Source organism: Tiliqua scincoides, chromosome 8, assembly GCF_035046505.1.
Source record: "Tiliqua scincoides isolate rTilSci1 chromosome 8, rTilSci1.hap2, whole genome shotgun sequence".
Taxonomy (NCBI): domain Eukaryota; kingdom Metazoa; phylum Chordata; class Lepidosauria; order Squamata; family Scincidae; genus Tiliqua; species Tiliqua scincoides.
The window spans coordinates 36,255,925-36,268,564 of NC_089828.1; the positions used below are offsets into that span (position 1 = coordinate 36,255,925).

Below are 12,640 nucleotides of genomic sequence, written 5' to 3' on the forward strand. Positions count from 1 at the left end.
ACAGCAATTGCTAGCACAAAAGCCAAATAACAAAATGATACAAGGTAATTTTGGCAAGAGGCTGTAGCTCAGTGGTAGAGCATGTGCTTTGTACACAATGGGTTCCAGGTTCAATTTATCTGACATCTCCAGATAAAGCCAAGAAGGGAAACCACCCACCCCATTTAAATGGGAAAGCCAGTGTAACTCAGTGTATATCGTACTGAGACAGGTGGACCAGTGATTTGTATAGGCATCCTCATATGTGCTTATAGCAGTTGATAAGGAAAAAAAGTGAGATCGGCGTCAGGGAATGCTTCAGGTGAAGCTGAGAACACAGGTGTGCTACATTGATGTCTCAGATTGGTAGGAAGTATGGTCCAAGTTCACATACAGGAAATGTGGCTGCCACACCTTGCTAAGTACTGGGACCAGTTATTATTATTATTATTATTATTATTATTATTATTATTATTATTATTATTATTATTAACAGTATTTATATACTGCTTTTCAACTAAAAGTTCACAAAGCGGTTTACAGAGAAAAATCAAGTAACTAAATGGCTCCCTGTCCCAAAAGGGCTCACAATCTAAAAAGATGCAAAAAGAATACCAGCAGACAGCCACTAAAACAGACACTGCTGGGATGAGATGGGCCAGTTACTCTCCCCCAGCTAAAAAAAGGAGCACCCACTTGAAAAAGTGCCTCTTACCCAATTAGCAGGGGATTACTATCAGAAGGTCCAGTTCAGTTGTGGGCCAACAAAAAGTAGTAGAGGCATTTGAGCATAGCCCATTGAATGTTAGAGAGTGCCTAACAAGGTTTGATCCCCTCGGCTTGCTAACAGGCCAGGAGGTTAAGTGCTAGAGACTAGCTGCTGGAAAACCCAGCAAAACGCCACTGCCTTTCTGTTGGTCTTCAGCCCTTTCCTAGTCACCAGAGAAGGGCTTCAACCTCTAGCCTCAGATGACAGGACTGGAGAACTTGTGCCTTGATACAGTTGCCTGCATCCCTATCACAATCATGGGGCTGGGGGATAAAGCAGTAAACTGGAAATGGGGCTGTATGTGGCTGCCAGTGGCAGGATTTTCTATAGCTCCCCATGATTCACTGTGACTGTCTCCTGTGAGCTACTGGGCATGCGTGTGCATGCACACACAATAATTATGTGCTTAGATGAATTGAGTTAAATGAGTAAAGCTTGTGCATGGGAATCCAACCTAGAGGTTGCTTGCTTTCCCTTATTCTGCAGCACTGCCCTGAAGCAGGAGGTAAATTAGTTTCTCTCTCTCTCTCTAGTGGGCCATCTGTCAGCTTGCTTAAGAGATAAAGGCACCCTTAATGCTTCTGCTAAGGAGCCACTGGAAGACTTCCCTTTCAATTTTTTCCTGTGCAGTCCTCACAAATCGGATTTTATCCTTGTGCATTTGAAAGTTGAGCGTATTCAGAGATCCTTCTGCTGCTTGTTCTTTTTCCCCCAGAGTATCTGGTTTGGTTTGTTTCTACCACCACCACCCCAGTTTGGGCCAGATTCAGTGCAGGGGCTTTATTAGGTGGGGCTTTATATGCTGGGATTCTGACAGTGTGCAGGAGAGGGGTTAGTTGGGTCAATCCCCCTTCCCTGAATTTCAGTAGTTGTGTGAAAAAGCACACTGAACAGATGATACACATTTGGGCTGACCTGGGTAACTCAACCAAATTCTTAATTGCTTGGATCTTGCTCATTCTCTTCAGTGTAGTTCATTGTTTTAGTACTATCCGTGTATGTGACCCTTTGCAAAGAATGGCAGAACAGTGTCTTTGTCCTAAGAGACTTACAGTTTAGTGACACAAGGGAGATCTCGGGGGGGGAGGGAGGATAAACAGGTGTCCTAAGCTTTGGGTACAGTATGGAGGCTAAAGGGTTGTGTTGAAGGCTTCACAGAAAAAGTAGTTCTAGGAAGGAATTTGAAGAGATGTCTTACACATATTTACTTGGAAGCAAGCTGCATTGTGTTAATTGTATTTCCAAGTTCCAAGCTGGAGAGGAGGGATACGAATGAGATTGTGGGCCTCTGGGGTAAAGTTTTTCATCTTCACAGTGGAAGTTCTGTGGTTAACTGAAGCCTTGTCATGGACATCTGGTAACTTCACTTTTTTGAGCAGTCCTTTGTGAACCAAGGAAACCATGTGATATGTCAAAACAACCTCCCTAAGAATCTGCTTTTGTTTTGAAAGAGAGAAGCAGGTTCCTGAGCCCAGTTTTGGCTATGAAGATACTCTTCAAGTCTCAGGAAGCCGTTTGGTGTTTCTGAATGAGCCACAAGTTGGCCACAAGTGGTGATTTGCTACTCTGCCTAGCCATAGTGAATTAAATTATGTAAAGCAAGAAAAATTTTGAAAATGTACTTGGTGGGCACGATTTGTACAGCCTGCAGAATTCTGTGCGGTTGCTTCGGGAACAAGTATTTTTGGAGATGCTAAACCTCTCCTCTTCTTTACTTCTTGGGTGAGCATTGAATAGCTGAAGCTATCATATATATGCCACTTTCCTTGTTTATACATACAGTGGACCCTTCTTATTTATGGTCTTCGCATCTGCAGATTTGAATATCTGCAGATGCAGAGTTCACATCTAGAGGGCCTCAGGGAACCTCCCAGATGCAACTGGATTGACACAGAGATGTGACCGAAAGATAAGGATCAAAGAGCTGAATACAGTGGACCCTTCCTATCCACATGTGTCCTCCCTGTGCCTCAGAAGGCTACCCAGCTTCGACTAGAACAAACTGGAAACTGTAAAAGGGAGTGTGTAATCCACGTGCCTTGAAAGCATGGGGACATGCTACCTATCAGGCAGTGCAACTTACATGAAGGAGGGCACCTGTTCCCTGCTTTGTTCTATCCTCCGAGAAGCTGCTTCCCCTAAAGCCCACAAGAGCATACCTGAAAAGGGGGCCCTTCTGGACCTCTGTCCTAGTGGGGGAGAAATCAAAAATTTGATCCTGGAACTCCTTCCTAGGTATACAAGACAACTTGGTCCCGTTCTCTGTTTCCAGAATTCAAAGTAGAGAGAATGTCTGCCAGTTGGGCAGTGGTTTCCAAACTTACCTGGATCACAACGTCCCCACAGCCTTTTCATCCAGGTGCTGCCATTTTGGATCTCGCGAGATCACAGAAGGTCCAAGATGGCAGCACTCAAATCTCACATGATTTCATGAGATCCAAGATGGCAACACCCAAGAGGACAGGTAGGGGTGCCACTAGGGACACCCTGTGGCATCCCTGTGAGTGTGCTGTGGTGCCCTGAAGCATCATGATGCACACACTTTGGGCACCTTTGCCATTAGGTAAAATGGAAGGTTGCCACCACAAGGAACTTGGTTCTCTCCCACCATTCTTGGACCTTATATCAGAAATCTTGGTATGGATAAAGAGGGATGGTCTTAACATGTGCAGTATGGATGAATGAAAATCTGTATAGTGAAAGTACTTATAAAGAGGGAAGAGTGTACCGAGTCTGAATTGTCTGCTGAATGGCAGTGGCTCTTCAAACAGAAGGATTCCCCAGCCCTAATTAGAGACTGAACAGGGATTCAGTCTTAGGGATTGCACCTTAGTCCTTATCTGTTTTTATCAGTTTCTTGTCAGCTGACTCCATCCACCGCATTCCACACATTCCTTTGCAGGCTTCGTCAGCCACTTCTGGTCTCCCATCTAAAGCTGATCCTGCTTAGCATCTTCAGGCAGGGCAACAACCTCACTGCCAGACCACACACACCTCCTGCTACCACAACTATTCAAAGATGTCTTGGTGTTTTAATCTGCTGTGCCATCTACATGTTAATGGCAAACTCCATAGTTTTCCATTAACATGTAGATAGTTGAGTGCCTATCAATTGTATGAAGAACAAAGCCACCTGTAAACACAGAGCCACCTGTAGGCACAATGTGGAGGGGGCAAGAACTGCCTACATATACAGAAGTAAGTAAATTTATAAAGGGAAAGGACTCCCTACACACATACAAAAAAGCAACCTGATAAGGACTGAGCATGTTCAGTGGCCCCCCTGGAGGCACTGAATATTGAGATGTCCAGTAAGGGGGAAAATGGCAACAAAGAACATGGGGGGGGGGGTCAGGAGAAGGAACTGGCCTGCTTCAGCCAATGAAGCATTGGTTAGGGAGATACAATATATTATTGCAAGTTCCACATATTATTAGCACTAACATTAATTATACTTCCTCCAAGAAGTTCAGGGCAGTGTAGAAGGTGATTAGAATGAGAGAGCAGGGAACTTCTAAGCCCGTTTCAGCCCCAGGAGTTTCTTTTTAGTCCCAGAGCTGTGCTCCTAATCCTTGCCCCCCAAAATCCACTCCTGGTTATCCCCTAAGTGTTCTTTGTTTTAGAAGTCTAATTTAGAGGGTGAAGAAGGAGCCTTTCTATTGCTGCTATCCTGGGCTACAATCCTATACACTTACTTGTATACTCCATTACCCTTTGCTTTGCGTGTGAAGGAATCCTCATTTTTTTAAACCATTGCTGTGTATGTTGTGAGAACCTGGGAGCTGTGATGTATAAAACAGGATATGAAACTGGGCTTTATATCCCCAGTTTTAATTTCTGGTTTGTCAACCACAGCTCCTAAGGTTGGATAATACATGCAGCTGTGGCTGAGCAAACCAGGATTCCTCCGCTATAGGTCTGCTCCCAAACTGGGGAGGATGGAGCATGCAGGGTCAGCATTCCTTGAAGTTGTGTTTATTGTTCAACTAACTCTGGTTTAGTAGATTGTCTGAACCAGGCCTTTGAGTGGGAGACCTGAATTTCCAACCCAGGAAAATTCTTTCCTGGAGGTGGAAAGAGAGTATCTCTCCACAGATGTGCAAAGACAAAACCTACTGAAACCAGGCATTATGGCATTCAAACTACACTGCTTTGAGCACTTCAGTTATTTGCAGGAAAAGGCAGGGTATAAATGATGTAAATAAATAAAACTCTTCTCCTTCTCTTCTCAGGTCTGGGACTAAAGAAGACAGTTCTAATGGAGGTGAGTTCTGGTGAGCTGTTCTTCAACCTGCAAATATGAACTCAAAGAAGCCTCAGTCCTCCTAATGGAGGTATATGTGTGAGATGAGATGTTTGTTTATTTGTGGCATAGCAAAGTTGCTCCACATTATAAGTAGCTGTGTCGTCGTTGTCCCCCGCCGCCTGTAGAACAGGGGCAACTAAAAAAGTCTGAAGACACTGTGGTTCCTGCAGTTGTTAGACAACTCAAAATGGATACACCTGCAGGAATACAGGCTGCTGGTTTGGCATGTGGCACCTGAACAATGGACAAAAGATTTTATCGGTCAGCCAGAAATTTCTTATCAAAACCCTGAGCCCTAATGAGAGGGATGGAAACAGGACTAATACAACGGTCCAAGAAAAGTTCCTTGAATCAATATCTGTGTAACGGATAAAAACAGCCCCCTACTTTTCCCTGCTGTGGTGGCAACGTAGCCTATAATAAACATTTTCCTATGTAGTTTGGCAACACCAGTGTTGAGCACTTTAATTTTACACTTTCAGTTATTGCCAGCAAACAAAAATTCAGTTTTCTGCTGGACTGAAGACAGCAACTGGCTGTAGACAGCAGTTGGGGTGGAAAAATGATTTATTTAAGGTATTGTTATCCCATCATTTTGCCCCCACAGGAGCCACCAGGGCAGCTCATAATCAATTTATATTCCATTCAAGTCATGGGCTACAGTATTTCTGCATGTTAGAAAAATGTTTTTCTCTCCACCACCCCCCTACCACCACCCCAGGGTAGTTTGTGTGTATACTGGTTTGGACAGCATATTAGGGGGTGGCCTTTGCCTTTTAATCTCTCTTACAGAGCTGTAGTTTATCACTCTGTTTTCCTAAACCTTCCATCAAGACTAGTTTTTGCAGCAGGTGCCCCTCTGGCAGGTATATCTGAGTTCTTGGTTCACATAGCTTGGTTTGCATAGCCTTGGTTCACGTAGCTCAGGATTGCCTACACTGACTGGAAGTAGCTCTCCAGAGCTCTTTCCCAAGCCCAACAGGAGATGATGTCAAGCAAGGGTTCTTCAACCGCGCTACCAACAGAGTTCTTACTTCCTCAAAAGGAAACCAGTCTATTTCCAAACACTTAAGTGTCACAAGCAGGTTACCCATTACCACTGAATGCTCTTACCATTTACAGCCCAAAAGCATAAAACAAAACAAAGAAGAAAAGCTGAACGTTTATAAACCTGTTTGTTATCCAAAGGGTGAAAATCCAGGAAAAGCATTATGAGAAAGTGGCCTCTGTTGGGGAGGAGAGGCCCTCAAAGATTACAGTCTTGCTACTAAGCTGTTTAAATTAATAGTGGTAACTGGCATATTTGCACAAGTGAACAATGTTCCCAGAAAGCTGGGGTGTTTTTCAGTTTTTGTAATAGGAGGGAGGGATTGAGATTCTAGGTCCTGTACCTCCAGAGAAACAGTAAACCATTTGCTTTTTGAATGCCAGCCTCCCTCTAGTTCGGGACAGGAACTTTTGCTTTTTGGAGAGGTGGTTTTCATCTTGACCATTCTGTAGATTGGCCCAAAACATTTTTCAGGGAACCATTTTGACAGATGGTTTTTTGATGGGTTCTTAACAGCTTGAACGGATGCAGTAGAAAGGATAATTGCATGCTAGAAATAAGGCTTTTGTTGGTTGTAATTATGCAAATTGAAGAAGTACCTTTTTCGAAAGAATTAATTTTGGGATTTAACAGTTGCAACCTGCTTTTCAGGTGTGTGGATATAATCTGTCCTGGTAACGACTGGACCTCTCACCTCCTTATGCTAAACCAGGCAACGGTGATGGTGGTTATGTCTTTGCATCACCCCAAGTCCTCAGCACTTTACAGAGGGACCTGGGGCAACATAGGCAGGTCCTTGTTTTTACAGGTTAAAATCAACCCTGGGGAAACAAGAAAAGGGCAGGTAGAAGGCAAGCAGATGCCATTATGTGTACTTAACAATGGTTACTGTGGGAAATGAGGCTTAAGAGGATCAGCCAAACATCCTGTGGAAAAGGTGGCTTTTGAGGTTTTTCCTGTAGACAGACCAGTGTGCTTAGAAACATTCCTATCTTGCATTTCTTGCATGGGGAGGAGCTCACCCCATGCTAGCAGAAAATATAAATACCATTCAGTCCCAGAATGTTGCCGATTCCCTACCAATCTGACTTCATGTTTCCCAGATCCCCTGTCTTAAGACGTTTATTCCACTGGGTCATCCTTCCTTTTTCTCATAGACTTTGCAGAGTGGTGTGTGTGTGGGAGGGAGGGAGGGAGAGGGATTCTTTTAGGCTACTGAAAGGTGCACCTGCTACTCTCCCTTAACATTTGGAGGCCCTAATCCTGGTGCCCAAGCACCTGGTGGCTACCAAATCCAGAGCCTCTTCTGTCATGGAACTCTCTGGCTATCATCTGTCTAAAATCAGATGATTTTATTTAGAAAATGGTTTGTTTCCCTAGCCCTTGTTTACTCTTTTGTGTTTTAATGGGTCTCTGCTGCTCCGCCCCTCGATGACTGTAAATTGTGGTTTTTTCTGTTTTTATTTTACAAACCTTTATGCTGCTCTTTTCCAATAACATCAGGCTGTTGCAGGATGGTCTTTAAAAACTTGGCTGCTCCAAAGAGACCTGTGGCCTGGGAGTGGAGAGTATAATATTTAGAAATGAATTGTTTCTTCACTATACAGTATTTCTGCCCACGGTCTTCAGAGGAATATTGATAGTATCTCTTAATGTGACTGCCCTAGAGGTCCAAGTCTCTATGTTTATAACCATGATGCTCATCTGTCCCTTATCCTGCTTCTCTTCATGCATCTGGAGTCAGTGCTCCCTTTTTGCTTCTACTCATCTCACATCTGTTCTTTTCTCAGGCACCATTGGTGATGGGGCAGCCAGGGGCCGGCCAAGGAAAGAAGATAGGCCACAGGGGAGTTGATGCATCAGGGGAAACAACGTACAAGAAGGTACATCCTGAGAATGGGAGATCAGAGCCAGGCAAGGAAGCCAAGGATCTGTCTCTGTTTCTCACTGTCTCCCCCCCCCTTATTTGTGCAAGCATAGTAAAACCAACTGGGTTTAGGCATTAATAAATTGATGATACTTTTGGAGGATTATAAATGGCTATGGAATTCTGCAGGCTCATTCTCTGGGGCAATCCCATAGTAATCTTTGATTGAAATTTTCCTCTGTTTATTGCAGACCACTTCAACCACGCTCAAGGGGGCCATACAGCTTGGAATTGGTTACACGGTGGGCAACTTAAGTTCCAAACCTGAAAGGGATGTCCTGATGCAGGATTTTTATGTGGTGGAGAGCATTTTCTTTCCCAGGTAATTTCTCACTGTAGATGAGGACAGAAGAGGTTACAGTAGTGTGTGTGTGAAATGGGAGATAAGTATTACGTTACTGTTAGTGCAGTCAGTTTCTCTTAGTCATGCTCAGTTTACAGGATACTACATGCATCCTGGAAGCCCAGTATAATTTGATTGACTGTGGGGAGGGAGGGAAGTGTTGAATAAGTGAGAACTGGCCTGCAGTGGAAGTAACTATCTCTGGTATTAACAGCAAAATTGTTGTAGTTTATCATAATTGCATGCAGAGAGTTTTCCCTGATTTTGTGTCTATCCGTCTGTCCCTTCTTGCAGTGAAGGCAGCAACCTCACTCCAGCTCACCATTATCCGGACTTCAGGTTCAAAACATATGCACCCGTTGCTTTCCGGTATTTTCGGGAGCTTTTTGGCATCCGCCCAGATGATTATTTGGTAAGTGTATCTCTTTTCAAATAAAACGTGGAGTGAGGGTGTGTATCAAAGCAATCTGTGTAATGCACTGACTAGCTTGTGGATCTTCGGTCCTTGGGGGGTGGGGTGGAGAAGCCTTCCTGTCTATTGTTGCTGACCCCATGCTCTTGTCTCTCTTTTCCACCTCCTCTTTCCTCTGCTCAGTATTCCTTATGCAATGAGCCTCTCATTGAGCTGTCCAACCCTGGGGCTAGTGGCTCCCTCTTCTATGTCACCAGCGATGACGAGTTCATCATCAAGACGGTGATGCACAAGGAAGCAGAGTTCCTTCAGAAGCTTCTTCCTGGTTATTACATGGTGTGTACCAAGCTTTACTTCTTAGCCATTGTTTATTTGAAGCACAAATGCAGGGCTGCTTTATTGTGTCCCCACCTCACTTCCATGTGGGGTCGAAACTGCAGCTGAGGAGCTCAATATGGAGCCCGAATTTAATCTCTGTTGATTCATCCAATCAAACCGTCAGTGAATGTGGTAGAGGAGGGACTATATGAGGCTGGAGTCTTAACTTGGTGGTAGAGCAGCTGCTTTGCATGCATAAGATTCCAGGTTCAGCTCCTCCATCTGAAGGAGAGGTGCTGCCAATCAGTGTAGGTAATACTAAGCTCAGTGGACCAAAGGTCTGACTTAGTAGAAACAGCTTCATACATTCATATTATTCTGCTGCCCTTCAGAAAGCCATAACTTTGTAGCAGACATTTCAGACCCATTAGGTATCCATTAACATAATAAGCCCAACAAAATTTCAATATTGTGCATTCTAACTTCAACACAGTTGGCTTTTGTAAGAACATGCAAGAATCAGTGATGTCCAGAAAAGACTGGAGAAAGATATTTGAAGTGATTACTGTATTAAAATTGTCTATATATAAAAATAATGAAAATGATAAAACATCAGCAGCATGGAATATAGCTTTGGCTTATACTGTTAAATTCAGAGGATTATCTTTTAATATCTCCATTGACTTGAGATTGGTGTGAGCTATTGTGAAGATCCTGGCATTTAATATTTGATGACGTGTTGCCTAATTATTTCTTTAAACATGTTTTTCTTCTATACATCTGTTTCATTATTATGACTACTAATATGTGTAAAACTGTTACTAAGTTATTAACACTAACTGACATGTCTTTAAAATAACTATATTTACGTTAAAACCAAAAAATCTGCATCAGTCTTCTGTAAGGTGATTAAAATTCTGCAGGTGTCCTCGTTTTGCTTTTTTCCTCCACTTACTCTATTTTTCTAAAATATAAGGAGCAAGGAGTTTAAACTGTATTTAAACCTTGTTTTGACACTGAAAACTTTAGCTTCTGGTTCAGGTGTTTGTGTGTCTTCTGGTTTATCTTCATAGTGACCAGTACATCCTAGGACCTGGAGAATCTGTGTCACTGCTTTTTAAAATCCTATATGTGGTGCTTCATAGCTCAAGGCACCTTAAAATACATTAAAACTAGAAGTTTTCTGTTGGAACAATGGAGGATGCTAGAAATCTTTGTCAGAGTCCAAACTAAGTCTATGTATAAATGAAATGATCCCTTATTCTTCTGCAGTTTATCCTTGCCTCCACCTCCCTACTCTTCCTTATCCTTTGTCTCTTAGATTGTGTGCCTCTTGGGGCAGGGATCTTTGTATATGGGTGGGGTCTTGGTCTCTGCAGGGGATCCATTCTTGGACCCACCCGCAGATGCTGAATTTAGCAGTTAATCAAATCCGCGATTGACCCCTTAAGCCCTCTGAAAGGCTTCCCGAGGTCTCACATTGCCTTATATGGCATAAAAATGTCACTTCCAGTTTTCCTTGTGAAACCAGAAGTATTGTTTTCCGGCCAGAAACAGCCATTCTGAAGCTCGCTGAGGCTTGGGTGGGCGCATGTTGCATCTCGGAGCTTCAGAAAGCCCTCTGGAGGCAACCAGAACACAGCTCTGGTTGCCTCTGGAGGGCTCAGGTGGAGCCCAAATGACCCATGTTGAAACAGATCCATGGATGCAAAATCTGCAGATATGGAGGCACCACCTGTAACATACTATTCACATCAGTTGTGCTATATAATAATTAACTGCACATTTTGTGTGTTGCAGGCTGTTGTAGAATGACACACCTCTTTTCTGTCTTTTTCTTCTCAGAACTTGAATCAGAATCCCCGGACGCTGCTACCCAAGTTTTACGGTCTCTATTGCGTCCAGTCCGGAGGCAAAAACATCCGAGTGGTGGTGATGAACAACATCCTGCCCCGGGTGGTGAAGATGCACCTGAAGTATGACCTCAAAGGCTCGACCTACAAGCGCAGGGCATCTAAGAAAGAGAAGGAGAAGTCAAGTCCCACCTACAAGGACCTGGACTTCATGCAGGACATGCCTGAAGGTATCATGCTGGACACGGACACCTTCAGCGCGCTGGTGAAGACCCTGCAGAGGGACTGCTTGGTAGGTTTAGTGACAGCAGGATGACACAATGTGGCACATGTTTGTTGTTTCATACTCTTCTGCAGTTCCACCTTTTAGGGTTGGAAAGTCAATCACATATTGTTAGTTGACCCTGTGCTTCAATTATTGGGGAAATATAGGAGGCCCCTTAATGAAAACCACAAACCATGCCCCTCAATTCCCCCCAATTTAGCCAAGTCATGGCCACCCAACCTTCTAAAAGGGAACTATCAACAAAGCTAAGAGAGCTGGGCCTCTTCTGACCTCCCCCTAATTATAGCACTCATTCAACCCCCTCCTAGCCACATTATTGCTTTGTGCTATAATGACATTTTATAATGTCACATTATATAATGACACTGAACTGGAGCAGATCTTTGGGTTAACTCCTTTTTCTCTTTTGTTTGTTTTCCAAATATGGTGATTCAGGTACTAGAAAGTTTCAAAATCATGGACTATAGCCTGCTGTTGGGAGTGCACAACATAGACCAGCTGGAACGGGAGCAACAAACAGGGGGAGCTCAGAGCATGTCGGATGAGAAGCGCCCTGTGGGACAAAAAGCACTGTACTCTACCGCCATGGAATCAATCCAGGGTGGGGCTGCTCGAGGGGAGTCCATCGACACAGATGACACGTAAGCCATTTTTGTTTAATCTGTACTTACATCACCACTTTTCAGCCTGAATTGGCTCTCAACTTATTTAATATGCACATAAATACAGTTTGAAGAGGGATATGTGGGGGTATTTGTGGTGCAGTCTTCCAAACCTCTCCCCCCCCCAGAAGTTATGCCATAGTCCAGCATCCAGGCTCTTTCCTCCAGAGGGAAGTGGAGTGACAGGCTGGCTGCTGAAGATGCTAACTTGCAGGGTGTTCTGATGGTTAGTGACATAATCCAGATGTGTCCTGACAGAAGGAGTTGTAGATGGACTTTGGAACTGGCTACCTATGGTGCCAACACCAGCCTTGCAGAAGCAGTGTCATTTGCAGCAGCATCTGGACCAGTGGCGTAGCTAATGGAAGGGCGAGCCACCGCGGGTGCCACTCGGGGGTTGGCACCACTAATGACCAAAATCGTGAAAATCACAGGAATAATACTGTTATGTTATATACCATTCAGTGTACTATAATTTACGGCAGAATGCAATGAAACAGTGAAATATCTCAAGTCTACAAAACGTTATGGCCAAAAAACCAGAAAACAAAAATAAACTGCTTTATGTAACAAAAAGCAGATTTCCTTAACTCAAAACATCTATGAGACAGATTGTTCAAAGAGCCAATAAGTTGCTGTTATGAGACAGCATAGAACCAGTAAGTAAGGTGACACCGCTAGTGAAAAAAATGGTGGAAATCGTGGTTTTTAGGAATAATACCATGTTAGATATCTTT

The 12,640-nt window shown here is 43.7% G+C and overlaps 1 protein-coding gene across 6 annotated transcripts in view; it reads left to right on the plus strand.

The window, feature by feature from the left end:
* PIP5K1C (phosphatidylinositol-4-phosphate 5-kinase type 1 gamma) overlaps positions 1–12,640 on the plus strand; it is a 53,555-nt gene that overhangs the window by 13,864 nt on the left and 27,051 nt on the right. For all 6 annotated transcript variants that reach the window (XR_010794792.1, XR_010794791.1, XR_010794793.1 and 3 more), the window contains exons 2-8: positions 4,981–5,012; positions 7,893–7,985; positions 8,221–8,351; positions 8,667–8,784; positions 8,968–9,120; positions 10,948–11,247; positions 11,677–11,882. Coding sequence is in view for 3 of the 6 variants with exons in the window: in XM_066635030.1 (XP_066491127.1) it covers positions 4,981–5,012; positions 7,893–7,985; positions 8,221–8,351; positions 8,667–8,784; positions 8,968–9,120; positions 10,948–11,247; positions 11,677–11,882 (1,033 nt within the window). In the remaining 3 variants the exon portion in view is untranslated. The remainder of the gene's footprint in view (positions 1–4,980; positions 5,013–7,892; positions 7,986–8,220; positions 8,352–8,666; positions 8,785–8,967; positions 9,121–10,947; positions 11,248–11,676; positions 11,883–12,640) is intronic.